General features: G+C 45.3%; 1 protein-coding gene across 1 annotated transcript; it reads left to right on the top strand.

Moving 5' to 3' along the window:
• The first annotated feature begins 628 nt into the window (after positions 1 to 628).
• Positions 629 to 27631, top strand: LOC125630588 (carboxypeptidase A2-like). The gene is made up of 11 exons (XM_048836766.2): positions 629 to 693; positions 5340 to 5421; positions 7910 to 8044; positions 8757 to 8855; positions 18795 to 18896; positions 21044 to 21145; positions 22594 to 22704; positions 23162 to 23252; positions 24165 to 24364; positions 26688 to 26772; positions 27177 to 27631. The coding sequence occupies exons 1-11, from the start codon at positions 629 to 631 to the stop codon at positions 27359 to 27361; spliced, it is 1257 nt and encodes a 418-aa protein (XP_048692723.2). The 3' UTR covers positions 27362 to 27631.
• The last annotated feature ends 266 nt before the right edge of the window (positions 27632 to 27897 follow it).

Here is a 27897-nt window from a genome sequence, read left to right as displayed (position 1 = left end):
CCGGTGGTGATTTAAAGGGCCTGGGGCTCCCAGCTGCCTCTACAGTAGCCGGAGCCCCGGGCCCTTTAAATCTTGATTTAAAGGGCCTGGGGCTCTAAAGGCTCCACCTCTTCTGGTTTAGGCCCCACCCCTTCTAGTCGAGGCCCTGGCCCTGCTCAGGACTCCGGTGTACCGGTAAGTTCTTTAAGTTACTTTCACCCCGGAAACGGGGTATGGCCAGGCTGGGCAGAGCATCTGGCAGTGGAGCTCCTGTGTATTTCCAAAAGGCATTAAAGCTGCTTCCAACTCCACTGGGGGAAACACCGTCTCCTTGAGGGCTGAAGCTCCTCTGGAGCATATAGAGCTTTGCCGGCAAAGCTTTGAACTTGACACTTCCTGTGCCAGCTTTGCTGAATTTGGCCCAGCCAGCTGCCAATTATCACAACATCAGAGTGGAAAGTACCCTGAGAGGAGAAATTACATCCTTGTCTGCCCAACTACCTTGAAAGTTTTGACATATGTGGGAATTCAATCATATGGGATTCAGATACCACTTTAGTTGAAGAGGGAGGACATATCAGGCCCTTTATATAAATATGGCCTTGCTTGCTAGATCATTGGTCTTCTGTCTCTGGCTAACCCTTCAGACATGAGGCTGATTTTGTTCTTCAGCACCCTCACTGGGGCTGCCTGGTGCCTAGAAACATTTGCTGGGTGAGTTATATTTTAACAGAAGATCTCTGATTCAAAGGCCATGTTATTCTAAAACTTTTTCATCTTTGAGTACCTTAATTGAAAAGGTTGGGGGCACATACTTTGCTTTTCATTAGCTAATTAGTTTTCACAAAATATCATCTTGGCTTTTTCTGTGCATCTCAGATCTTTTATTGAGAGGGATCATGATGCTGTTTTGACAGTCAGTGATCCAGAGGCAGGACTAAAGTCCGTATAATGCACTTAATTATGTAGTACATCTAGAGCTGTAGAAGGTACAGCAGTTTGGTTCTCAGGGGTCTGAGGAAACAATTTCTTTTGATTGATCTGAGTTCACAAGAGAGTTGGGTTCATGCTACAGAGTCTGGGGTAGGGATTGATTTAAATTTCCCCAAAGTTCAGGTTTACCTGGGATTTTGCTTCAGCTTATTATAGAGCTAGGGATCAGCCTCAAAGGTACGGATCTGGAAGTGGATCTGAATCTCACCACAAAGTTTGAGAATGTTTGGACCCACGAATTTGGTTTGGCTCATTATAGAAATAGGGTCCCATAAGGAAAATTAGAATCAGGTTCCAGATCCAAACTTGCCCAGAGCACAGGGGTGCTGAGATTCAGGGTTCTGATTTCTTGTTTACAGTCCCTTGAGGTTTGCTTTGAATTTTAAGGAAGCCCAAAAATGAAAAATGAAACTGAGTTGAAACTGCCCAGTTTCACACGGTTTTGATTCAGAACCATTATCTGGCCCCAAGTTCACTCAAAAGTGGACCAAGAGTAGCTCAAAACGTTCATGAATCTTGCAAAATAATCTGAGTTTAACCCCAATCCTGGGCAAGAGTTGTTCCTTTCAGTCCCAAAGTTTTGCACAGCTCAGCTTCAACTGTGTTCCTCAAGCATAAAGATTGATAGCCTCTGTCCATTTTTATCCGAGGTAGTGTCCCTGCAGATTCCTCTCTCTCTCTCTCTCTCTCTCTCTCTCTCTTTGGGTATAAATGTCTAATCTCTTTCAGAACCTTACTAAGTAATTTGTATTATAATATCTTACAGCATGAGGTTACACAGGTTTATTCACACATTGCATTAAAATATGTGCTTTAAGCCTTTTAATCTCATTAAGTGTATAAGAACTTGACTAAAATATAATACAAAATCTGATGGATGTCTGTTAGAATGTGGGAAATAGACACCAGATCCCAGTGAACAAACATCCATACATCACAAAAGCCTGTTTACTTAGCACTTAATTTGCAACTTTCTTGACAGTCTAAGTGGAGTGGCCAAGGATTGCTAGGAGCCTGGATACTTCTCTCTCACGTTAAGGGTGGTCCCACCAGATTTAAAATGAAGTATATTAGCAAGGGAAACTTGCACTGCTGTTTTCCCTGCTGTATCTGTTCTGTGTAAGTTTCTACTGTGTGAGTGGAAGCCAATGGACAATAGAAAAAAAGTAATTACTAGCTAAAATAAGAGCACAAGTCAGCTGGCAGGTTTGCACCCCCAGAGATGCAGAGCTCCAAGGTGTAACAGCAGAGCTACACAGGGACATGTTCTGGGCTCTATGATTATTATTATGATTTAATATTTATATTACAGTAGCTTCTAGTGGCTCCAGTCAGAGCTCCATTGTTCTAGGTGTTACAAAACACATTCAAAGATTCAGTCCCAGCCCCAGAAAAGCTTACAATCTAAGAAGGCAGATTACATACAAACAGGAGAAGGGTGAGAAAGAAAGATCATAGAATCATAGAATATCAGGGTTGGAAGGGACCTCAGGAGGTCATCTAGTCCAACCCCCTGCTCAAAGCAGGACCGATCCCCAATTAAATCATCCCAGCCAGGGCTTTGTCAAGCCTGACCTTAAAAACTTCTAAGGAAGGAGATTCCACCACCTCCCTAGGTAACACATTCCAGTGTTTCACCACCCTCCTAGTGAAAAAGTTTTTCCTAATATCCAACCTAAACCTCCCCCACTGCAACTTGAGACCATTACTCCTTGTTCTGTCATCTGCTACCACTGAGAACAGTCTAGATCAATCCTCTTTGGAACCCCCTTTCAGGTAGTTGAAAGCAGCTATCAAATCCCCCCTCATTCTTCTCTTCAGCAGACTAAACAATCCCAGTTCCCTCAGCCTCTCCTCATAAGTCATGTGTTCCAGTCCCCTAATCATTTTTGTTGCCCTCCGCTGGACTCTTTCCAATTTTTCCACATCCTTCTTGTAGTGTGGGGCCCAAAACTGGACACAGTACTCCAGATGAGGTCTCACCAATGTCGAATAGAGGGGAACGATCACGTCCCTCGATCTGCTGGCAATGCCCCTACTTATACATCCCAAAATGCCATTGGCCTTCTTGGCTACAAGGGCACACTGTTGACTCATATCCAGCGTCTCGTCCACTGTAACCCCTAGGACCTTTTCTGCAGAACTGCTGCCGAGCCATTCAGTCCCTCGTCTGTAGCGGTGCGTTGGATTCTTCCGTCCTAAGTGCAGGACTCTGCACTTGTCCTTGTTGAACCTCATCAGATTTCTTTTGGCCCAATCCTCCAATTTGTCTAGGGCCCTCTGTATCCTATCCCTACCCTCCAGCATATCTACCTCTCCTCTCAGTTTAGTGTCGTCTGCAAACTTGCTGAGGGTGCAATCCACACCATCCTTCAGATCATTTACGAAGATATTGAACAAAAGCAGCCCCAGGACTGACCCTTGGGGCACTCCACTTGATACCGGCTGCCAACTAGACATGGAGCCATTGATCACTACCCGTTGAGCCCGACAATCTAGCCAGCTTTCTATCCACCTTATAGTCCATTCATCCAGCCCATACTTCTTTAACTTGCTGGCAAGAATACTGTGGGAGACCGCATCAAAAGCTTTGCTATAGTCAAGGAACAACACATCCACTGCTTTCCCTTCATCCACAGAGCCCGTTATCTCGTCATAGAAGGCAACTAGATTAGTCAGGCATGACTTGCCCTTGGTGAATCCATGCTGACTGTTCCCGATCACTTGCCTCTCCTCGAAGTGCTTCAGAATTGATTCCTTGAGGACCTGCTCCATGATTTTTCCAGGGACTGAGGTGAGGCTGACTGGCCTGTAGTTCCCAGGATCCTCCTTCTTCCCTTTTTTAAAGATGGGCACTACATTAGCCTTTTTCCAGTCGTCCGGGACTTCCCCCAATCGCCATGAGTTTTCAAGATAGAATAAAAGATAGATAGAATAAAATAAATGCAAAATGACTCTCTTTTGGTCCATCCTGGAACCTTGTCAGCACTGAGTTTTCATGAGTTTATTGGCCTTTGGGATGCCTGTCTTTTGAAGCTGGAGACAAGAATGGAGAAGTGCATTATATATAACATCAAACTGTAGAGCTGATTTAATAGATTCATGGATTCCAAGGCCAGAAGGGACCACTGTGATAATCTAGTCTCTCCTCCTGCATAACACAGGCCATTGGACTTCCCTGAATTAATTCATGCTTCAAATCCAATAGCTGTGATTGTAGTACAGCATATATTTTAGGAAAAGGTCCAGTCTTGATTCAAAAATGTCCATTGATGAAGAATCTACCACAACCCTTAGTAAATTGCTCCAATGGTTAATTACTCTCACTGTGAAACAATTACACCTTGTTTCTAGTCTGAATTTGTCTAGCTTCAACTTCCAGCAATACAATCTTGTTATACCTTTGTATACTAGACTGAAGAGCCCTCTGTTATCAACTGTCTCTTCTCCACGTCGGTTCTTATAAACTGTGATCAAATCACCCCTTGATCTTTTATTTGATAAGATAAGTAGATTAAGCTCCTTGAGTCTCTCACTATAAGGTATGTTTTCCAACTCCTTAATCGTTCTCATGATTCGTCTTTGAAGCCTCTCCAATTTTTCAAACTCCTTCTTGAATTGTGAACGCCAGAATTGGACACAGTATCCAGTAGTGGTCGTTCCAGTGCCAAACACAGAGGTAATATAACCTCCCTATTCCCACTCAGTATTTCCCTGTTTATATATTCAAGACCCACAGCCCTTTTAGCATCACACTGAGAGCTCATGTGTAGCTGATCATGGCCCCCAAATCAATTATGGAGTCACTGCTTCCCAGGATAGAGTATCACATCCTGTAAGTATGGCCTGCATTCTTTTGTTCTTCGTCATCTGACCTACATTTGGTTGTAACACAACATATATTGTTTGATTGCCCTCAGCTCACCAAGCATAACAGATTGCTTTGTATCAGTGACCTATCCTTTTCATACCTTACCACTCCCCACATCTTTGTGTCATCTGCAAACTTTATCAGTAACAAATATTTTCTTCCAGGTCAACATAGAGCCAAGAACTGATCCCTGCTGGACCCCATTAGAAACACACCAACTCAATGTTGATTTCCCATTTACATTTACACTTTGAAACCTATTAGCTAGCCAGTTTTTAATCCATTTAATATGTGCCATGGTGATTTTGTACCATGCTAGTTTTTTAATCAAAATATCATGCAGTGCCAAGTCAAATGCCTTACAGAAATCTAACATCAACACAATATTACCATTATCAGCCACATTTGTAATCTCATCAAAAAATAATAGCAAGTTAATCTGACAAGATCTATTTTCCATAAGCCCATTTTATAAGATTTATTTCATTTTTTGTAGCGACCAGGTTCTTAGGGTGAAGGCAAACAGTGAAGAAGAGATTAACAAACTACAGCTGTTAGAAACACTGGAGCATCTTCAGGTGTGTCATTACACTTTCTACAGGCATTTGTTAATCTTTCAGACTGTGAGTTCTTCAGGGCAGGGATTGTGCCTCCCTTTTTTTGTTTGGAAATTGCTTATCACAACGTGGGAGCTGCCATAAATAAATAATAATAGTATAGAATAATAAAAATGTAGGGCTGGAGAGGACCTTGGGAGGTCTAGTCCTGCTCTCTGCACTGAGGCAGGACCAACATCCCTGACAAATGTTTGTCTAACTTATTCTTCAAAAGTTCCAATGATCAGGATTTCACAACTGTCCTTGGTCCAGTGTTAATTACTCTTATAGTTAGAAAGTTTTTCCTAATATCTAACCTAAATCTCCCTTCCCGCAAATTAATCTGATTACTTCCTATCCTACCTTCCATGGACATGGAGAATAATTAATCACCGTCCTCTTTGCAACAGCTCTTAACATATTTAAAGACTGTTATCAGCTCCCCCCCCCCCCGGGTCTTCTTTTCTCCAGACTAAATAAAAGCCCAGGGTTTTTTTACCTTTCTTCATAGGTGAGGTTTTATTGTTTTTTGTCACTCCCCTCTGGACTCTCTTCAATTTGTCCACATCTTTCTTAAAGTGTGGGGCCCAAAACTGAACACAGTACTCTAGCTGAGACCTCACCAATGCCAAGCAGAGTGGAACAATAACCTCCAATTGTTACATATGATACTTCTGTTAATTTATCCCAGCATGATATTTAGTTTTTTTCACAACGGTGTCACGTTGCTGGTTCATGCTCAATATAAGAGGCATGATCTAGTAGTCTTAGCCCCATCCTGGAAACAGGAACTCCTGAGTTTGAATCCTGTACCTAATTGCGCCTGACCTAACGAAAGTCTGTCATAAATATAAAGGGAAGGGTAACCACCTTTCTGTATACAGTGCTATAAAATCCCTCCTGGCCAGAGGCAAAATCCTTTCACTTGTAAAGGGTTAAGAAGCTAAGATAACCCCGCTGGCACCTGACCCAAAATGGCGAATGAGGGGACAAGATTCTTTCAAATCTGGAGGCGGGGGGGGGGGGGGGGAACAAAGGGTTTGGCCTGTCTGTGTGATGCTTTTGCTGGGAACAGATCAGGAATGCAAGCCTTACAACTCCTGCACTCTAGGGTACAGATGTGGGGACCCACATGAAAGACCCCCCTAAGCTTATTCTTACCAATGTATATTCCTGTTTTTGTGTCTTTTTGTAACTTAAGGTTTTGACTAGATGGAGTCTCTATGTTTTGAATCTGATTACCCTGTAAAGTATTTACCATCCTGATTTTACAGAGGTGATTCTTTTACCTTTTCTTTAAATAAAATTATTCTTTTAAGAACCTGATAGATTTTTCATTGTTCTTAAAACCAAGGGTTTGGGTCTGTGTTCACCTGTACCAATTGGTGAGGATTATTATCAAGCCTTCCCCAGGAAAGGAGGTGTAGGGCTTGGGGGGATATTTTGGGGAAAGACGTCTCCAAGTGGTCTCTTTCCCTGTTCTTTGTTTAAAACACTTGGTGGTGGCAGCATAGGGTTCAAGGACAAGGCAAAGTTTGTACCTTGGGGAAGTTTTTAACCTAAGCTAGTAAGAATAAGCTTAGGGGATCTTTCATGCAGGTCCCCCCATCTGTACCCTAGAGTTCAGAGTGGGGAAGGAACCTTGACAAAGTCACTTTAAACTAGGGTGACCAGATGTCCCGATTTTATAGGGACAGTCCTGATATTTGGGGCTTTTTCTTATATAGGCGCCTATTACCCCCCATCCCCAGTCCTGATTTTTCACACTTGCTATCTGGTCACCCTACTTTAAACCTCTGTGTTTCAGTTTCCTCCTTTTAAAACAGGGATTATCATATGTATATACTGATCTTCTACTGACAGTATGGTAATTAATTAATGTATGTATTGTGTTATGAGGAAGATAATCATGATGTAAAACACTAGGCAGTATAGATTTTATGACCACTGATGAGAACTTCTCTTAAAATTAATCTATTTTATTTATTTGTATTTATATACATGCAAGATAAAATCTGCAACACTATAAAAGAAGCAAAAGCAACATATATAGTATCAGATAATCATCTACATATTGAGCATTTCTTGGAACTATAGCTGGTGAGGGGAAAATACAAGAGTCATAATAGATATGGTACAAAATCTCCTTTCACTTATGCTGCTGAAGTGCTATTGAAGTCAATGAAAATGCCAGCTTTTGTCTTTCCCAGGGCCTCATTTCCCTATTTGTGAAGTGAGGACAGTCATACTTATATGTTGCAAGGGTGTTGTGAAGCCCAGTAATGATTGTTTATATAGTGATTCGAGAGTCTCAGATAATGGAATATGCTAAAGTGTGAAGTGGTGCAAAACCAAAGGCGTTATCCCAACTTGGGGGAGTCAGACATTTTCGGGGCTTCTTGAGAGATGTTCCCTAAAGTCCATTTTTCTGAAATGATTCCTTGATCTGTATTGTTTGTCTTCTCTTCAGCTTGATTTCTGGCTACGCCCCTCAAACCCAGCACTTCCTGTGGATATTCGAGTCCCCTTTCCCAGTCTCCAAGCAGTCAAAGTCTTCCTGGAGTCCCACCACGTCGAGTACTCTATTCTGCTGAAAGACCTGCAGGTAGACAAAAGTACTTCACTGATGCGTGATTTATTTCCCTAATCCCTGCATTTATGCTCATTGATGTTATTTGTAGTAGAAGCAATACACAGTGCTAAAGATTCTTGCGTCTCATAAGCCTACCTGTACCAATGCAGATTTCCCTAAATCTTGTGAAAACCAACTACAGATCTCACAACAGGGTACCAGATCAGTGATGCAGGGTCTGTTTTAAGTTCCTCTTTCCACATGGATAGGCATCCTTCTACTATTCTTTGTAGACCATGTATTTAGCTATTAAGAGTCTGACAACATTTTCCAAGAATGATGTTGGCTCCCCTCAAGTTACTAGAACCCTACATCACAGTGTGAGAAAAACATCTCTGTTTGGCACTGAACTGCGAGACTCTTGAAAAGCAGTATTTCCAACACACCAACTAAATCACGGTTAACTCTTTGCAGTACCAACCTTGCTCCTTTTTCAGGAATTCTGACACTATCCCCATTCAGCTTCATGAAACTTAATGTTGACCATTTAAATGCCAACAGTGTTACCTATTTCACTGCCTATGAGTTTAGTGAAACATCCAGCTGTTCTGCAGTTGTGTCTGGAGTCTGACACCAGGGCAGAGCTTGTGGGGAGTGCTGCAACTTCATTTCCCAATTCTGACACTTGATTAAAATCCTGCCGAAGAAGTTGGCCTTCCTCACAGATTTGAATTGCTTGGTTTAGGTCATAATAGAGGAAGAAAAGCAAGAGATGGTCAACAATCAACAAAGGGAACGTGGCACCAGTAATTTCAACTATGGAGCTTATCACCCCTTAGAATCTGTAAGTATTTCAAGTTCAGCTCTTTGGGGGAGAGATTATTTAATTCTGTCCTGCTTTTGCATGTCACTGCCATTCAAACATTCTTTGTAAGTATGTTGAATTCCTTCTTGTCTTCCTTTCTGCATTCTCCACAGTGGTTTTAATATCTCACACCATTACAAGTAGGTCTGCTGTGTTTTATAATGAGCTTATTTTGGACTCATCACATTGAGGGATTACTCTCAGTTGCTAAAAGGTAGGAATATTACAAGCAAGTGCTCAACAAACCTCTCCATACAGCTCTGCCAATATTTCTCATTTCCCTGTTATTCCAGTCTGGGGCCCAAACATAGCTCTATCAATTCACTTTAATCCAGGCCTGCAGCATCTCCATCCCAGTGCTGGGCTCCCATATTGTTAGGCTAGGTTTAGTTGCATGCATGGTCTCTTTTGTTGCTACAGGAACCAGGGTACCAAACTAGATGGAGCAATGATTTATTCATGTGTTGCAGGTCCTATCTTGCTGCATTATGTGGCCTCCTGTGTCTTGATGAACAGCTATTGAATGTCACACTTATTTTAGATGTAACCCTTCTGCCCGTCAGAGTTGGCAGCAACAAGGGCCGGGTTCAATATCTAGGGGTTCCATTCCAATAACACAATGCAAACCGGCTCGAGCCCCCACCCAGTGACCTGGGACAAATATATACCACCCCCGCTGGGCGCCTCCAAGAGGCAATACTTCCCCTCTCGCAAGCACATGGTCTGAGTGTAGCAAAAGCCTTTTAATAACAGAGAGAAACAATGTGGCATTATGTTGGGGAAACACCACCAACAGGATTCATAACACAACCCATGAGCAAAAAAAAAAGAACCCACCCCAGGCAAATTGGGGCATGCCCTTTTCCCTTTGGTTCTTGAGTCCAGCAACCCCAAATCACCCAAAGTCCCAAAAGTCCAATGCCCCAAAAGTCTCTGACCCTGGTCAGGGCAGCCCCAGAGTTCGAAAGTTTATCTGCGGAGCTTTACCTCCCAACCTGGGTGGAAATGGGACGGGGGTAAGAGGCACCTTACGTGATCTGAAGCTGACCGCCCCATAGCTCCATAGCGGCACTCCGCTCCGCCAGCCGCCCCACAAACTCCTTCGCTCAGCTGCACTCCGCTCCGCCAGCCGCCCCACAAACTCCTTCGCTCCGCTCCGCCAGCCGCCCCACGAACTCCTTCACTCAGCTGCGCTCTGCTCCGCCAGCCGCCCCACGAACTCCTTCGCTCAGCTCCACGGCCCACAAGCCGCTCCTGCCATCCACACACTGCTCCGCGTCGAACTGCTTCACCAGCCGTCCCGCAAACTGCTCCACAATATATCTTCAGGCTCCCCCACTACTTAACACAACACTCAGTGATTTCAGCTCTTAGGTGAATTCAGCTTGTAGTAGGGGAGCCCCAGTGCTGGTGCACTGTCAGCCCAAAGTGAGCTCAGCAGCCTATAACTAGACTTCTAATGAAATCAAAATTAGCTCTGATATTCCACAGTGGAGAGAGGAGGAAGTGCAATTAGCATGTAAGGCCCTCACCAAGGGGCCCATGCCACCAAGTATTAATACTTGTCCCCAGCCTCTCTCCATTCACACAGTTTTGGAACCCATGACCCTTGCCTAGCGAGTGCTACTTAGTTGATGGTGAATCCCTCCATCATGCCTCACCAAGGGGCCCATGCCACCAAGTATTAATACTTGTCCCCAGCCTCTCTCCATTCACACAGTTTTGGAACCCATGACCCTTGCCTAGCGAGTGCTACTTAGTTGATGGTGAATCCCTCCATCATAACAAAAGGCCACATACAGTTCCAAGCACAGTTCCCATAATCAGGGTAATAACAATTTATTCTTCCTGCCCCAATAACAGAGACACTGGGGATCCCACAGCAGCCAAAGTGACCATTTGGGCAGCTATGGTCTCATTCTAGGCGGGGTGGGTGTGCCTATGCAAATGAGATCGGCCCCTGAAGTTCTTTTCCACAATTTGCCACACCTCACCACCAGATGTCAGGGTGGAGCTCATCCTGACACTGCTTACATCCTCCCCCCAGCCGAGACTTTGTCGTCCCGACAAATCACACTCCCTTTATACCAACTCATTGGTTTCCTCCAAAGGGCCTCAGGAAGCCCACTTTAGCTTCCACAAGCCTGTGTGCTAAATGTATTGGCTCCTCACTAGTCACCCCAGGTGCATCATAAGTTAACCGTTTCACTGGTCTTATCACCCTGTCTCGTCTATTGAGAATCTCTGTTGTCGAGGTAGGGGGAACATCCTCTTGAGTGACGGATGGAGAGGCTTCCCTGGAGGGTCCCTCGGCTACTGGCGTAGGCCCCTGCACTCCTAGTTCTAACGCTGGAGGGTCCAAGGTGCCCAGGACATCCTCTACCTGTCCGTCCCCATTGTCCAATAACCTGTGTGTGTCATCACAGGGGGGTCTCATCAGCAGCACCGGGGTATCAGAAAGGGGCCTAAATAGTTCCGCCATTGGGTTTAGGGCGGAAGAGGGAAAACTCTCGTTTGGTTCAGCTGATCGAGACTGAAATCTTGTCTCCATCCCAGGATACACCAGGGTTGTGTCTTCCTCCTCAGACTCACTCTCAGATGTGCAGAATAGGGATAAGTTAGCTGCAGGGGGCCCACTGCCTGTGTTGGATGGCGGCTTTGGTCTAGCACCTCTGTTCTGCCCGGCGGCCCTGCCGTGGCCCATCTCACAAGGGGTGCTTACCAATTCCCCCACAGGGAGCAAAAGGTTTCTATGCACCGTCTTTATTTGCCCTGGACCGTCTTCAGGTTTGATCTTGTAGACCGGCAGATCTCCCAGCTTTTCCATCACCAGGTAAGGTATTGCCTTCCATCTGTCAGCTATCTTGTGTTTGCCAGCAATACCCAAATTTCGCAGCAGGACTCTGTCCCCCGGCTGGAGCTCCTGCGAACGCACTCTAGCATCATATCGATGTTTGTTGCGGTCTGCGTTCTTCCGAGCCGCAGCGGTAGCTAAGCGATAAGCATCCCGCAGCTTTTCTCTTAGTCGGGATACATATTGCTGATGAGTTTCATAGCTATCTCCATCCTCTGATACACCAAAGCACAAGTCTATGGGTAATCTTGGTTCTCGCCCAAACATCAAGAGATATGGGGTGACTCCCGTAGCATCGTTCTTTGTGGCATTGTAGGCATGCACCAGAAATGCGACATGCTGGCTCCAGGTTGCCTTCTGCTCTGGTCGCAAAGTTCCCAACATATCTAATAGGGTTCGATTGAACCTCTCTGGCTGAGGATCACCTTGGGGGTGATAAGGCGTTGTCCTAGACTTTTTAATTCCTGCTATCTTCAGCACCTCCTTCAGAAGGTGACTCTCAAAATCCCGCCCCTGATCAGAGTGTATCCGAGCCGGGAATCCATAGACTGAGAAATATTTGTCCCACAATACTCGAGCAACGGTGGTGGCCCTCTGATCACGTGTGGGATATGCTTGTGCATACCGTGTAAAATGGTCAGTCACTACTAGAATGTTTCCAACATTCCTCTTGTCTACCTCTACAGACAAGAAATCAATGCATACCAACTCCAAAGGTTTGTTGCTGGTGATGTTCTTGAGATATGCAGCCCTCGTGGGCAGAGTTTTCCTTTGAACACATCGAGCGCAAGTCTCACATTTCCTGCGAACATCTTCAGCCATTCGGGGCCAATAGAACCTACTACGAATAAGTTCCAAGGTCCTCTCCATCCCTAAATGCCCAAAGTCATCATGAAGGGCCCTCATGGCCAGGGCTCTGTACTTTTTTGGCAGTACTAGTTGTGCTCGTTGTTTTTGTAAAGGGTCAGTGGTCATTCGGTGTAGCACTCCCTGAATCAGTTTTAGTTTGGTCCATTCTCTCAATAGTAGTTTACCCTCCGGGTTAGGTGGGACAACCGCAGCTGGGCTTCGCCCCTCCCTTTTGGCAAGTAGTGTATCACGAATGTCAATATCTTGCCGCTGGGCTTCTTGCCAGTCAGCCGCATTGAGCATGGGCAAAGGAGATTGGTCTAATGCAATATAGTTCACTGAAGCAGAAGGCATGCATTCAGGGGGCAGGCCCAAAGCTTCTGCAACACATCCCTGAAAGCCCTCACGGGCCTCTGGCTCTCGGCGACTCACACTGCAAATAGCTCTCACTCCATCTGTGGGTATCACAGCAACTTCTGGAGCCTGCGGACGCCTGGACAATGCATCTGCATCTACATTGCTTCTCCCTGATCGGTACTGAATGCTGAACTCATAGCTAGCCAAGGCGGCCACCCATCTCTGCCCTGTAGCATCCAGCTTAGCACTTGTTAACACATAAGTCAGTGGATTGTTGTCTGTCCACACCTGGAACTGAGCACCATACAAGTAGTCTCGAAATTTCTCAGTGATGGCCCATTTCAAGGCCAAAAATTCCAGCTTGTGGGTGGGATAGCGAGTTTCACTATCAGACAATCCTCGGCTGGCAAAGGCTACAGGTTTACATTTGCCTTCCACTTCCTGGTACAGGACTGCTCCCAGACCCTCCAAACTGGCATCAGTATGCAGGATAAATGGTTTGCTTGGGTCAGCAAAAACTAGGACTGGAGCATGAGTTAGGCAAGTAATGATTTCTCGAAAAGCCCTTTCACATCTCTCATCCCACCGTGGCCCAAATGGTGCAAAGGGGCCATTGTGTCTCTGCACAGGAGGCTTTGGGGACCTCCCCTTATTCTTGGACTTAGATTTGTTCTTGCTGGACTGATGTCCCCTGGTAAGATCATTCAGAGGCTTTACAATCGTAGCATAGTTTTTCACAAATCTGCGGTAGTAGCCACTAAATCCAAGGAAGGTCTTGAGTTCTCTGTAGTTACTTGGACGTGGCCATGTAGTGAGTGCTTCTATTTTATCAGGATCAGTACTCACACCTTCTTGGGACACAATGTGACCCACATACTTCACTGAGGTTCTGCAGAACTGGCATTTGTCAATTGAAAGCTTCAGACCATAATCCTCCAACCTATCAAGCACTTTAAGAAGTCTTTCTTCATGCTCCTCTAAGGTTCTTCCAAACACAATCAGGTCATCCAAATAAACTAACACTTGCAGTAAATTCATGTCTCCCACAACTTTCTCCATGAGACGTTGAAAGGTGGCAGGTGCTCCAGAAATCCCTTGGGGCATGCGTTCGAACTGATAAAACCCTAATGGGCAGATGAAGGCTGTCTTCTCCTTATCTTCTTCTCCCAGAGGGATCTGGTAGTATCCACTTCGAAGATCCAACACAGAGAACCACTGGCTTCCCAGCAAACAGTCTAAGGCGTCTTGCACTCGAGGCATAGTGTACTGGTCGACCACAGTACGGCTGTTTAGGGTGCGGTAGTCAATACACATCCGGATTTTCCCATTCTTTTTGCGGACTACCACAATGGGTGAGGCGTATGGGCTGCGGGACTCTGTTATGATGCCATTCGCAGCCAGCTCCTGAAGATGATGTCGCACATCTTCCATCTCAGAGAGAGCAATCTTCCTAGATCTCTCCCTGAAAGGTCGAGAGTCATGTAGTCTGATATTGTGCTCTACTCCTTTTGCACATCCCACATCCCACTCATGCAGTGAGAACACCTTGGATCTTTCACAAAGTTTCTTCCTCAGGCGATCTTTCCAGTCCTCGGACACTGGTGAATCTCCAAAGTCAAACTTTGCTGGGTCTATTGTCGGAACTTGAGTTTCACACTGGGGTTTTACAATCGACTCAGGCTCAAAGAGGTCTGCTATCTTTTGTCCTTGCTTCACAAAAATATCACGACTCGTTTCATTAGCAATCAGTATAGTCACCCTTTCCTGGGTGTCAGCAGGTAGGGTTATGACTCCACTGGGGACCAGCACTCCTTCAGGGAGCTCTCCTCCCATCGGCTGCTCTATCATTGCTAACGTCCCTTTACTGCCTTTCAGACAGGTACTCATGACAAGCACTTCTTGCTCCGTCCTTGCAGGAACTACTAAGGGGGTTGTGCCCGCGTACTTCAGTGCCCCAAGTGGTAGCTCAGATGTGTCCCTTTTAGCGCTCTCAATTTTCCTATAGGCTTCAGCACAAAGCGTATGGATCATCAGGGTATTCAGGTACTGGTCCCCAGCCCGCCTTCTGCAGTAATCCGCCAGTACCTTGAAGAGACTGGAGTTGGTCCCTATCAGCACAGACACATCAGAAGTCCCTTTAGGGTCAGGGCATATTAAGGCAGCTGTGTCTACCTCTTCTCTTACCCCAGCAACCTCCTCTGGGAATTCCAGGTGCACTATGACATACCCTTGGTAGGGGTATTCATCCATGCTGAGGCCACACAGGCCAAGGCCAGTCAGTGGCTGTATAGGCAGGTGCCTAAGCATCTGTTGGTAGAATGACTGAAATATAATAGTCACTTGAGATCCAGTGTCAAGCACTGCTTTACACTCCACCCCTTCGATCCTCACCTTGACCTCTGCTCGAGGCCCTATCAGTCCTGCAGGGATCCCAGCTGGACAGTCTTTTCTGGGGGAATCTTCAAATCCTGCAGACCTGGGGGGTCCCCGTCCCCAGACCCTTTGGCAGCTACCGGATCTCTCCCAACTGATCCTCAGCTTTCCATACACTAAGGAGGGGTTTTCTTCATTACGGCACTTGGCAGCACTGTGTCCATCCTGACCACATCGGTAGCAGAAGAATTGACCTTTCCCCCTTCGCCTGGGGGGGATGGTGGCTCTAAGTGCGGGCTTCTCAATCGCCACAGTTTGAGGCTTCTTATTCCTGGAAGTCTTAACTCGGTCAACGGTACTTTGCAGCTCAGCTATCCGTTCCGTCAGGACCTGCATTTGTTGGGCAAGTTCCTCTCTGGTGCTCACCATCAGTACACTGGCCGTTTGCAGTGGTGTTGCGCTGGCTGGATCCGATGTTTGGGCTTCCCAAAACTCACTGGCAGCCTGCCTTTCTTCCTCCTCTCGGACCTCTTTTATCAGCTGGGAGTAACTTGGGGGATGTTCCCGTCGTTCTCTTAGCTGGAGATGAAGTAGAATCGGGTTCTGATACTGAGTTCCTCTTACAATTTGAGCCAGTCTGGTCTGATCCATCTGCTCAGCAGTCACTGCTCCCCTCATGACAGCTCTCTGAAGCAGTCTCTCCAGTCTCTGTATGTAGGCTGAAGCCTTCTCGCCCTTTTGTTGTCGGGAATTAAGGAACTTACAGTAGCTGTCTTCAGGGCCCTCTACGCTCCCAAAGTTGTGTTCAAGGGCCTCTAGGCAGTCCTTCACACTGACCCCAGGGTCAATGAGCTTCAGGGTGCGAATCACATCTAATGCTGGGCCGCCAAGGCTCTCTATAAGGCATCTTCGCTTTTCTGCATCTGGTACGGCCCACTCTTGCAGCATTTCAGTGGTATGCTCTAACCAGGGTTCAAACTCCTCCTCCCCAGCAAATAATCTTAACTTACGACAAGAGTCTGACTCAGCATGGGGCAGCACAACCTTTTCCAATATTTGCCCCAGAGCTTTTGTCCAATCATCAGCCGAGGCTGCAGCCTCTGAGCTAGAAGCTGCTGAGCCAGGGCTCAACAAACCTGACATATTAGCCATTATTCAAACAGTAATTTCCTCAAAATATAAGCACAAACAAAAAAATATAAATTGTTTCCCAATGTAGTGGATCACTCAACAGGTGCTTGCGAGGGGTACTGACCCAGGCGATCCCGGACGAGCCCCCAAAAATGTAACCCTTCTGCCCGTCAGAGTTGGCAGCAACAAGGGCCGGGTTCAATATCTAGGGGTTCCATTCCAATAACACAATGCAAACCGGCTCGAGCCCCCACCCAGTGACCTGGGACAAATATATACCACCCCCGCTGGGCGCCTCCAAGAGGCAATACTTCCCCTCTCGCAAGCACATGGTCTGAGTGTAGCAAAAGCCTTTTAATAACAGAGAGAAACAATGTGGCATTATGTTGGGGAAACACCACCAACAGGATTCATAACACAACCCATGAGCAAAAAAAAAAAGAACCCACCCCAGGCAAATTGGGGCATGCCCTTTTCCCTTTGGTTCTTGAGTCCAGCAACCCCAAATCACCCAAAGTCCCAAAAGTCCAATGCCCCAAAAGTCTCTGACCCTGGTCAGGGCAGCCCCAGAGTTCGAAAGTTTATCTGCGGAGCTTTACCTCCCAACCTGGGTGGAAATGGGACGGGGGTAAGAGGCACCTTACGTGATCTGAAGCTGACCGCCCCATAGCTCCATAGCGGCACTCCGCTCCGCCAGCCGCCCCACAAACTCCTTCGCTCAGCTGCACTCCGCTCCGCCAGCCGCCCCACAAACTCCTTCGCTCCGCTCCGCCAGCCGCCCCACGAACTCCTTCACTCAGCTGCGCTCTGCTCCGCCAGCCGCCCCACGAACTCCTTCGCTCAGCTCCACGGCCCACAAGCCGCTCCTGCCATCCACACACTGCTCCGCGTCGAACTGCTTCACCAGCCGTCCCGCAAACTGCTCCACAATATATCTTCAGGCTCCCCCACTACTTAACACAACACTCAGTGATTTCAGCTCTTAGGTGAATTCAGCTTGTAGTAGGGGAGCCCCAGTGCTGGTGCACTGTCAGCCCAAAGTGAGCTCAGCAGCCTATAACTAGACTTCTAATGAAATCAAAATTAGCTCTGATATTCCACAGTGGAGAGAGGAGGAAGTGCAATTAGCATGTAAGGCCCTCACCAAGGGGCCCATGCCACCAAGTATTAATACTTGTCCCCAGCCTCTCTCTATTCACACAGTTTTGGAACCCATGACCCTTGCCTAGCGAGTGCTACTTAGTTGATGGTGAATCCCTCCATCATAACAAAAGGCCACATACAGTTCCAAGCACAGTTCCCATAATCAGGGTAATAACAATTTATTCTTCCTGCCCCAATAACAGAGACACTGGGGATCCCACAGCAGCCAAAGTGACCATTTGGGCAGCTATGGTCTCATTCTAGGCGGGGTGGGTGTGCCTATGCAAATGAGATCGGCCCCTGAAGTTCTTTTCCACAATTTGCCACACCTCACCACCAGATGTCAGGGTGGAGCTCATCCTGACACTGCTTACATAGATAATAAAAATGCTAGGTGTATTGTCTCATCAAAATAAAATGTGTCTGATTTGGATCTCATGCTGGGTTTGTTTTTTTTACCAGTGTAACTCTATTGACTTCTGTGGAGTAACTGCAGATTTACCTTGGAATGACTGAGATCAGAGACAGGCCTACTAAGTGCACCAGAAAACTGATTTTATACAACTTTCTTCCATGTGACATTGGTTGTGACTGGCAGTGTGTGAGTTCAGTGTCAGAGACGACAGACCATCTTCCACGTTGCTCTAATGATCAGTCTGGAGATAGAGTGTTAGCCCATACCAAGGAGAGAGGGCTCAGGTCCCTCCTTTGGGAGAATGGCATCAAACAATACCCTCCAGGGAACCCCCTTCTCTGGCCTACACACAGAGCAATGTTGGGGGGCTTTAGAGGAAGCCAATTCTAGCCCTTCTCAGCCAAGAAAGGTCTGCTGTGATGCAGAGCTTTTGAGGGCAACAATTGGGAAGTAAGGGGGTGAAGAATGAGGGGATCCCCTTCTCAGAAATATGTGGTCCAAATTGCTTTTGTGTAGGATCTTTTTTATAAACTGCACCCCAAAATGCTTTGCAGAATTAGATAATTCCACATCAGAGCTACTAGATAATAGCTGAAAGAGAGAAAAATGAAGCTGTACAGGCAAGAGAGAAGAGAGGTGTTTTGTGAGGGTGGAAAGTAAATGGAAAGTGAAGCGGAGAAATACAGGCAGGCTGCAGGTAGCAAGCACTACAGAGGAGAAAGCTCTCACATCAACGCAAGGATTAGCATAAAAATATTTGATAGAATATAAACTCTGTCATTATTTTAAATTTTAGATTTATGCAGCACTGGATGATCTTGCAGCTGACTACCCCAGCCTTGTGAGCAAGCAAAAGATTGGAGAGTCTTATGAAAAGCGGCCCATGTACATTCTCAAGGTATTGTTCCTGTGCATATAACAACAACTTTACATTTCTCTAACACCTGTCCATCCAAAACATCCCAAAGCATATATAGAGAGAAATCAGTCCACCCACCACTAAACTGCAGCCACCGCTAGTCATTAATGCAACAGCTGTTCAGCAGAACCGAGTAACACTTTTTAAAAATAACTTTGCCAAGGAGATACTGCAGAAGGCAGCTTTATGGAATTATCCACATGTGAATTTGGCCAGGACCCTGGGCCAACACCCTGACTCTTGCAAAAAAGTATTATGGGATCTTTAATCACTGCAAATAATCAGAACTTTGTGTTTATGCCTCAGGGTCTTCAGTATCCTTGAAAAACTGGAACCTTGGTTTGCAAAAATAGGAAAAAACCTGACTCATTCCAAATATTGGCTTTGTTCAATTTATGTTGGTCCAAATAGGAAAGCCACTGTCATGCGTGAGATTGAGTCGCTTACTTAGCTCTTAGGTGGCACTGTGCCAAAGATGCTCATTTAGAATAATGATACATACCCTTAATTTTTGTTGGATCCTGGCTGCCTTAACAACAGATATGAATAAGGGGCCCATATGGGGCTGGTGAAGATATTATGTGTGTACACAGCGGCTTCCTCGTCAGAAATAGAGGAGAACAGGGAGCAGAATCCTAGAATCATAGACTATCAGGGTTGGAAGGGACCTCAGGAGGTCATCTAGTCCAACCCCCTGCTCAAAGCAGGACCAATCCCCAACTAAATCATTCCAGCCAGGGTTTTGTCAAGCCTGACCTTAAAAACTTCTAAGGAAGGAGGTTCCACCACCTCCCTAGGTAACACATTCCAGTGTTTCACCACCCTAGTGAAAAAGTTTTTCCTAATATCCAACCTAAACATCCCCCACTGCAACTTGAGACCATTACTCCTTGTTCTGTCATCTGGTACCACGGAGAACAGTCTAGATCAATCCTCTTTGGAACCCCCTTTCAGGTAGTTGAAAGCAGCTATCAAATCCCCCCTCATTCTTCTCTTCCGCAGACTAAACAATCCCAGTTCCCTCAGCCTCTCCTCATAAGTCATGTGTTCCAGTCCCCTAATCATTTTTGTTGCCCTCTGCTGGACTTTTTCCAATTTTTCTACATCCTTCTTGTAGTGTGGGGCCCAAAACTGGACACAGTACTCCAGATGAAGCCTCACCAATGTCAAATAGAGGGGAACGATCACGTCCCTCGATCTGCTGGCAATGTCCCTACATATACATCCCAAAATGCCATTAGCCTTCTTGGCAACAAGGGCACACTGTTGACTCATATCCAACTTCTCGTCCACTGTAACCCCTAGGTCCTTTTCTGCAGAACTGCTGCCGAGCCATTCGATCCCTAATCTGTAGCGGTGCACTGGATTCTTCCGTCCTAAGTGCAGGTCTCTGCACTTGTCCTTGTTGAACCTCATCAGATTTCTTTTGGCCCAATCCTCCAATTTGTCTAGGGCCCTCTGTATCCTATCCCTACCCTCCAGCATATCTACCTCTCCTCCCAGTTTAGTGTCGTCTGCAAACTTGCTGAGGGTGCAATCCACACCATCCTCCAGATCATTTATGAAGATATTGAACAAAACCGGCCCCAGGACCGACCCTTGGGGCACTCCACTTGATACTGGCTGCCAACTAGACATGGAGCCATTGATCACTACCCGCTGAGCCTGACAATCTAGCCAGCTTTCTATCCACCTTATAGTCCATTCATCCAGCCCATACCTCTTTAACTTGCTGGCAAGAATACTGTGGGAGACTGTGTCAAAAGCTTTGCTAAAGTCAAGGAACACCACATCCACTGCTTTCCCCTTATCCAGAGAGCCAGTTATCTCATCACAGAAGGCAATTAGATTAGTCTGGCATGACTTGCCCTTGGTGAAGCTGTGGCAAAAACTGCAAATGACAATGTTAAGTCAATGAACTGGTAAATCTGGCAAGATTACCAGCAGCATTAAGGCAAATATCCCATCACAGGGTCTGATTCTCCACTCCATTACACCAGTTTTATGCCATGCAACTCCGTTGCTTTTCAATCATTTTCGATATTTCAGATGGAAATACGAGTGGGATAGGAAATGAGAGGACTCGCGCTAGTGAGGGTTTTTAAAGTTTATGTTTCATTTTGCAGTTCAGCACTGGAGGAACCAACCGTCCTGCCATTTGGCTCGATGCCGGTATCCACTCCCGAGAATGGATCACCCAGGCAACTGCACTGTGGACAGCTAAAAAGGTTAGTGGATTGACTTTCTTTTCTCCTGGGATGGCTACTGACTATTATTGATTGATAAAACATTTAAAAGAATACATTGCCCATATACAGCACCTTTCATGAAAAGATACCAGAATGGTCTGCTGCATATACTTTACCAACCAAGGTTTATAGGGATTGCTTCACCCACCCATGAAATACACCTACTTCTGGGGTGGAACATGGCAGTTGCTTAACACTGCACAGAAATTTAAAACAGGTAGTGAAAAATGCTGTATACAATTGAAACTGTAAGGGGAATTTTAGGTCAGAAAAAAGCAATTTGGTCAGGACATCAAATTTAATAGCCCTACTCTTGTGAAAAGTCACATGGGCTCTTTAACAGCAAATGTCAGTAATTCAGTTTTATGTCTCATCTGCACTTCCAGCAACACACTGACTCCTATCACTACATGGAGACATTAATTCATTATTGCCTCTGAGAGAAAAAACAACACCTTCTGTGAGAAAACAGCTTATTCATAAATCTGTAGTATATTTTACACAGATCAAGGGCTTGATTCTCCATTCTGACTTAGTGTTTTACACCCATTTTGCTCTCATTTTGCAGAGGAATAAATGGTTACACAGCATGCAAGGCAGAAGAGAGTCAGGCCCTAGATGTTCTTTTGTAGATACATTTTTATTTCCTTTCTACTTTGAACTTGTACTGTAACCCAACCAGAATTTGGTACAGTATTAGCATGGCAAGTATTCTATAATGATCTAACATAACCCAGAATCAACTGTATTGATTTTTATGCAGTAAATAATGCTTTACTTGTCTGTAGCACTTTTTATCTAAAGATCTCGGATGGCTTTACAGCCATTTATTTCAGTCTCATAGCTCCTCTTTGCGGTATGTCAGTCTTACTAGCCTCATAACTAATGGAAAACTGAGGCACAGAGAGATTAAATGACTTGCCCAAGGTCTCACAGCGAATCACTGACAGAGCTGAGAACAGTGTCCAGGAGTCATGACTCCCAATGCTGCGCTTTCACCACTACCCTACATCTGTACAATTACATATTGTTTAGAGACAGTCGCACCAATACGACAGATGACGTACCAACAAGACAGTAACTTTTAAAGTGTCTCTTATTTGTCATCAAGTTTCAGGGCTCACGTTCCACTGAAATGAATAAGGGTGGTTCACACCCCTCAGAGCAATTGTTTCAGTCTGCGGTCTCAGAGAGAAAGAGTCGCACTGGGAAGATTATCTTTGCCAACAGAAGGGCCAAAAAATTAAATTATTTTAAAATGTGAGCATAAATTCTGCTGAAAATGACTAAGCCACCAGAGAAATGCAGCTGTACTGTACACTCCAACCCTGCTTAACCCAATCCCACTACATAACGATTAGAGTATGAACATTTGGGGAAGAAGCGACTGTGATAAGCATGTTAGAATGTATTTTGTCTCTGCTTAGATTGCGTCTGAGTATGGGAACAATACATCTGTCACCTCCCTGTTAAACAGAATGGACATTTTCCTGCTGGTTGTTACAAACCCTGATGGATATGCATTCACTCATACCAAAGTGAGTAACCACAGTGTGATTACACCCCCATTTCCAAACCGAATCAGGCACTTCTGGAAGCTGGGCAGTGATCTGCCATGCCATCAAAAAATTGAAAGTTTTGTTTTAGAAAAACATGTTCAGCAGATCCATATTTAGCCTTGTAAAGGTAAATCACAGTAGGGTAGGGTCACCACAGAGACCTACTGAGCCATCTAATCCATCATTGTTCCCTTCTGGGTATTCACCAGTGCTTCCACAGCTTCCCTTTGTCCATCCCCCTTGCCAGTCTAGCAGAAGTCATGTTAGGCTTCTCTCTTGCACTTATAGATTCATAGATTCCACGGTCAGAAAGGACAATTGTGATAATCTAGGCTGAGCTTCCCTTATAGATGAATGGTAGCTATTTCTGACTGGATGCTTTAATGAAATCACCAAGCTTTGCTCCTTTTGAGCCCATTATGGTTCTTTATTTCAGAATCGTATGTGGCGGAAGACACGTTCTAAGAATTCTGGGAGCCTGTGCTTTGGAGTTGATCCAAACAGGAACTGGGATGCAGGCTTTGGAGGTAGAAGAAGAGTTTTCAGCTACAGTTGTCACTACCAAAGCTGTTTCCCTTCCATGTACCTAGTCACAGGGGGACAATCTAGGAGTTTTTAAAAGTGACATGCAAAATATAGGCATCTCTACCATTATAGAGCTGAATGCCTAGAGTATGTCAGGCTAAACAGGGCATCTAATACATTTACTCATTCAAAGGATTTTTTGCTTAGGTTTCAATATGGTCTAGCTCTGCTTGGGTCAATGTCTCCTTCATCAGTGTGACATCCCTCCCAGCATGCACTCTGCTGAGGCTGTCATATCACTCCCTCTACTATTGGCCTCTAGACTGTCAGGTAAATACATTATTTACCTGGAGGCCTGGAAGGATTTCTATGTGGTTTTGGGTTTTTTTATAAAATAAGATGGATGAGATCAACTATTTTCAGCTTCCCCCTGTTATTATTGACTTACATTTCTGCATCAGCTTAGAAGAAAAATGTCTATCAGCTCACATGTTGTATATTCAAAAGTTAATGGATCAGATTTGATCTCTATTATACTAATGTAAATCCAGGGTAACTCTACTGAAGCCAGTGGAAGTACTCCAGGTTTACAATGGTGTTACTGAGATTCAGAAATAAAATGGTAAAAGCTGATAGTAATCGTATTTCATCAGAGTAATTTCTTGATAGATTGCCAGGGAGCAAAAGAAGGCATGAGTTATCTATCAGTAGTAGCAATATGCCTTTGTCTAATTTTCACTCTCTCTAAATACTTTTCTATCATCTATCAGTATGTCAGGCCTTGTCCCTGAGAAAAGACCTCTTGCTAGAGTTTTCACTGTACAGTATTAGGCAACTTCATCTTTATGTCAATCTTGAATTCCCTTGAGTTATAGTTTTACAGATTTGCCTTTGATCCTCACTTGCACCAACAGGCCCTGGAGCCAGTACCAACCCCTGCTCTGATTCTTACCATGGACCCAGCGCCAACTCAGAAGTGGAAGTAAAAAATGTTGTAAACTTTATCAAGAGCCATGGGAAGATCAAGGCATTCCTCACCCTTCACAGCTACTCTCAGCTTCTGTTGTTCCCCTTTGGGTATAAGTGCACCAAGCCTGCTGACTACAAAGAGCTGGTGAGATACAGCAGCTTCTTAACCCTAAGCCTTTCTCTGTCCTGACTGAGTTGCGTTTCATATTTTGAGTGTTAGCCACGTATTAAAATGACATTTTTAAGACAATAACCATGGGCTAAATTCTCCCCTCACATGTACTGGAGCAACTTCATTAAAATCAATTTGGCTCCTCAAGTGTGACTGAAATGAGAATCTGCCCCATACACTATCTTCCCTCCCTCATTGTTTTGCTTATGGTTGTTACTTTGAACATGTCTCTAACCTACACATTCTTCAGGTGGTTTTTCTTGCTTACACCACTCGTCCATCTCAACATTAGTAGTTCTGTGGAACAGATCATTTGCTCATGTTTCATCTTTGTTGCCCAACACTCTGTGCCATATGTTAAAACTGGATGGACTGGAACCGAGATACTTGAAAGTTTGTATTGTTGATATTGTTTCTAGTTTCAAGGATAATTCTACAGTGTTCACCTGATTGAAATTCAATGCCATATACTCTGGTTTTCCTCTGCTTATTTTGAGCCCATGCCTTGCTATGAGGGAGTGAAGGCTCAGATGATTTGGTCATCGGCCCTGGGGTCGGTTTTGTTCAATATCTTCATTAATGATCTGGAAGATGGTGTGGATTGCACCCTCAGCAAGTTTGCAGACGACACTAAACTGGGAGGAGAGGTAGATACGCTGGAGGGTAGGGATAGGATACAGAGGGACCTAGACAAATTGGAGGGTTGGGCCAAAAGAAATCTGATGAGGTTCAACAAGGACAAGTGCAGAGTCCTACACTTAGGACGGAAGAACCCAATGCACCGCTACGGACTAGGGACCGAATGGCTCAGCAGCAGTTCTGCAGAAAAGGACCTAGGGGTTACCGTGGACGAGAAGCTGGATATGAGTCAACAGTGTGCCCTTGTAGCCAAGAAGGCCAATGGCATTTTGGGATGTATAAGTAGGGGCATTGCCAGCAGATTGAGGGATGTGATTGTTCCCCTCTATTCGACATTGGTGAGGCCTCATCTGGAGTACTGTGTCCAGTTTTGGGCCCCACACTACAAGAAGGATGTGGAAAAATTGGAGAGAGTCCAGCCAAGGGCAACAAAAATGATTAGGGGACTGGAACACATGACTTATGAGGAGAGGCTGAGGGAACTGGGATTGTTTAGTCTACAGAAGAGAAGAATGAGGGGAGATTTGATAGCTGCTTTCAACTACCTGAAAGGGGGTTCCAAAGAGGATGGATCTAGACTATTCTCAGTGGTAGCGGATGACAGGACAAGGAGTAATGGTCTCAAGTTGCAGTGGGGGAGATTTAGGTTGGATATTAGGAAAAAACTTTTTCACTAGGAGGGTGGTGACACACTGGATTGCGTTACCTAGGGAGGTAGTGGAATCTCCTTCCTTAGAAGTTTTTAAGGTCAGTCTTGACAAAGCCCTGGCTGGGATGATTTAATTGGGGATCGGTCCTGCTTTGAGCAGGGGGTTGGACTAGGTGACCTCCTGAGGTCCCTTCCAACCCTGATATTCTATGATTCTATGTAAAGCACACAGTCCTGACAGCAATCTGGGTAAGAAAGATCAAGATCAAGACTGAAGAAGAAAGACAGAGAGGGCGACCAAAGAAGTGGTGGGATGTTATAAATGAAGACTTGTTAGCAGGTGCTGTGACAAAGATAAGACATTGACTTGATCATTTTGGAGGGAGAGGACTCATAGAGTGGACTCCATTTGATGGGATTAATGCAAAAAAGAAGAAGACAATATCTTTAAAGTAGAAATCCCTACTTGTGTAAACAGGTGGTGTCTCACCACCCTGTTCCCAACACAGTATACTCACACACACTGGATCTAGTCCCAACTTCCTGGTTCTCTTTAAGTATGAGAACATCCACAGTTACATTAGATAGGATAACATAATACGAATATTAATATTTTTAAGAACTACACACCACATATGCATCAAACCATACACCAACCACTAACTCATGGGAATTTGGAAGAAACTTTCCCAATGGGGAGATTATACTATAATTATCCATGGGACTTTCTTGCACTTTCCTCTAAAGCACACAGTATGGGCCACTGCCAGCCAGGATACCTCCCAAAATATTGTACACTTGGTGGATGCTGTAGCTAGTGTCTAGCTATACAGCAATTCAGACATTAATAGATTCAGTACAACTAATTTTTGGTGGGTGAGGGTTGGCTCTAAACCAATTTGGATATTTTTTTAAATGAGGTTTGGGGTAGAAACTCTCCCCTGTTTTAGTTTGAATGTTTAATCTTCCTAATCTGACTTCTTCCTGGCTCTTCCATGATCCCTCTAGAACGCCGTGGGGAAAGCTGCTGCCAGTGCTCTGGCTTCACTGTATGACACGACATATAAAGTGGGGCCCATTTGCTCAACTATCTGTAAGTATTGAGCAGTTCTGAGTTTGATGGGTTGTAGTGGGGGAAGGGTCCACTCCTCCCTCCTCAAGGTGGGGACTTCATCCCACTAGAAGGGGTCAATGATGGGTCAATGGGATCCCTCACTAATTGCCAACTGATCCCCCACAGGCTGACCTAATGTCTGACCCACACCAGTGTTACCTTTATAGAGCCCACTCCCAGAAATTCAGTGCAGTCTGAGTAGTGCACACCCAGCCCTAATAAGCCCCTTTACTTCCTCATATAGGACCTGACCCTGAAAGGTACCAAGCATGCTCATCTCCAGTGGACTCCATCCACTAGCCAGCACTGGTGCACCTGGACACAAGCCAGCTCAGTACAGTCTCCATCTCACCCAGTGTGGTTTCTCTCTCTCTCTCTTTCAGACCAAGCCAGTGGAGGAAGCATTGACTGGTCCTATGATTATGGCATCAAATACTCCTTTGCCTTTGAGTTGCGAGACACAGGTCGCTACGGCTTCCTTCTGCCAGCCAGTCAAATCATCCCTACTGCAGAAGAGACCTGGCTCGGTCTGCTGAAGATCATGGAGCATGTGCGAGACAATCACTAACAGAAGTGGGGAGGCAAATCAACAGTATAAAAAGGACGAAGCCAACAGTCATTTAGAAAACAATTGGTCCTGCTTCGAGCAGGGGGTTGGACTAGATGACCTTCTGGGGTCCCTTCCAACCCTTATATTCTATGATTCTATGAAAACAAACCCCAAATCTGATTCCTTTGTACTAATGTAGTAGTATATTCAGCCGATGAAAAGCCCTGTGTATGTTCAAACTACTTAGTGATGCGTCTGTCTGTAAAGATTCCTTGCTGTACATCTCTTGTCCCTGCCTTTGCTTTTCCATCTGTGGAATTCTTACACAGCGTCAAAATGTTAGGACCAGGCCAATATTCTGTAACAGACCCTTTTGTGGGTCTTCAGAAAGAAACACAGGTAGCAGCCTGTGAGTAAAGCAAGAGTAGACTTGTAGACTTCAAGGTCAGAAGGGACCATCAGGATCATCTTTTCTGACCTCCTGCACATCACAGGCCACAGAACCTCACCCACCCACTCTTGTAACAGACCCCTAACCTCTGGCTGAGTTACTG

This window comes from Caretta caretta, chromosome 1 (genome assembly GCF_965140235.1).
Source record: "Caretta caretta isolate rCarCar2 chromosome 1, rCarCar1.hap1, whole genome shotgun sequence".
Classification (NCBI taxonomy): Eukaryota; Metazoa; Chordata; order Testudines; family Cheloniidae; genus Caretta; species Caretta caretta.
This window is presented reverse-complemented; position numbering and strand designations above follow the sequence as displayed.

What these genes read in the sequence shown, in the direction of transcription:
- LOC125630588 (XM_048836766.2), top strand. Translation starts at nt 629, where the DNA reads ATGAGGCTGATTTTGTTCTTCAGCACCCTCACTGGGGCTGCCTGGTGC. An exon ending in TGCCTAGAAACATTTGCTGG is followed by an intron (nt 694 to 5,339) that starts GTGAGTTATATT and finishes CATTTTTTGTAG; the next exon opens with CGACCAGGTTCTTAGGGTGA. An exon ending in CACTGTGGACAGCTAAAAAG is followed by an intron (nt 21,146 to 22,593) that starts GTTAGTGGATTG and finishes GTCTCTGCTTAG; the next exon opens with ATTGCGTCTGAGTATGGGAA.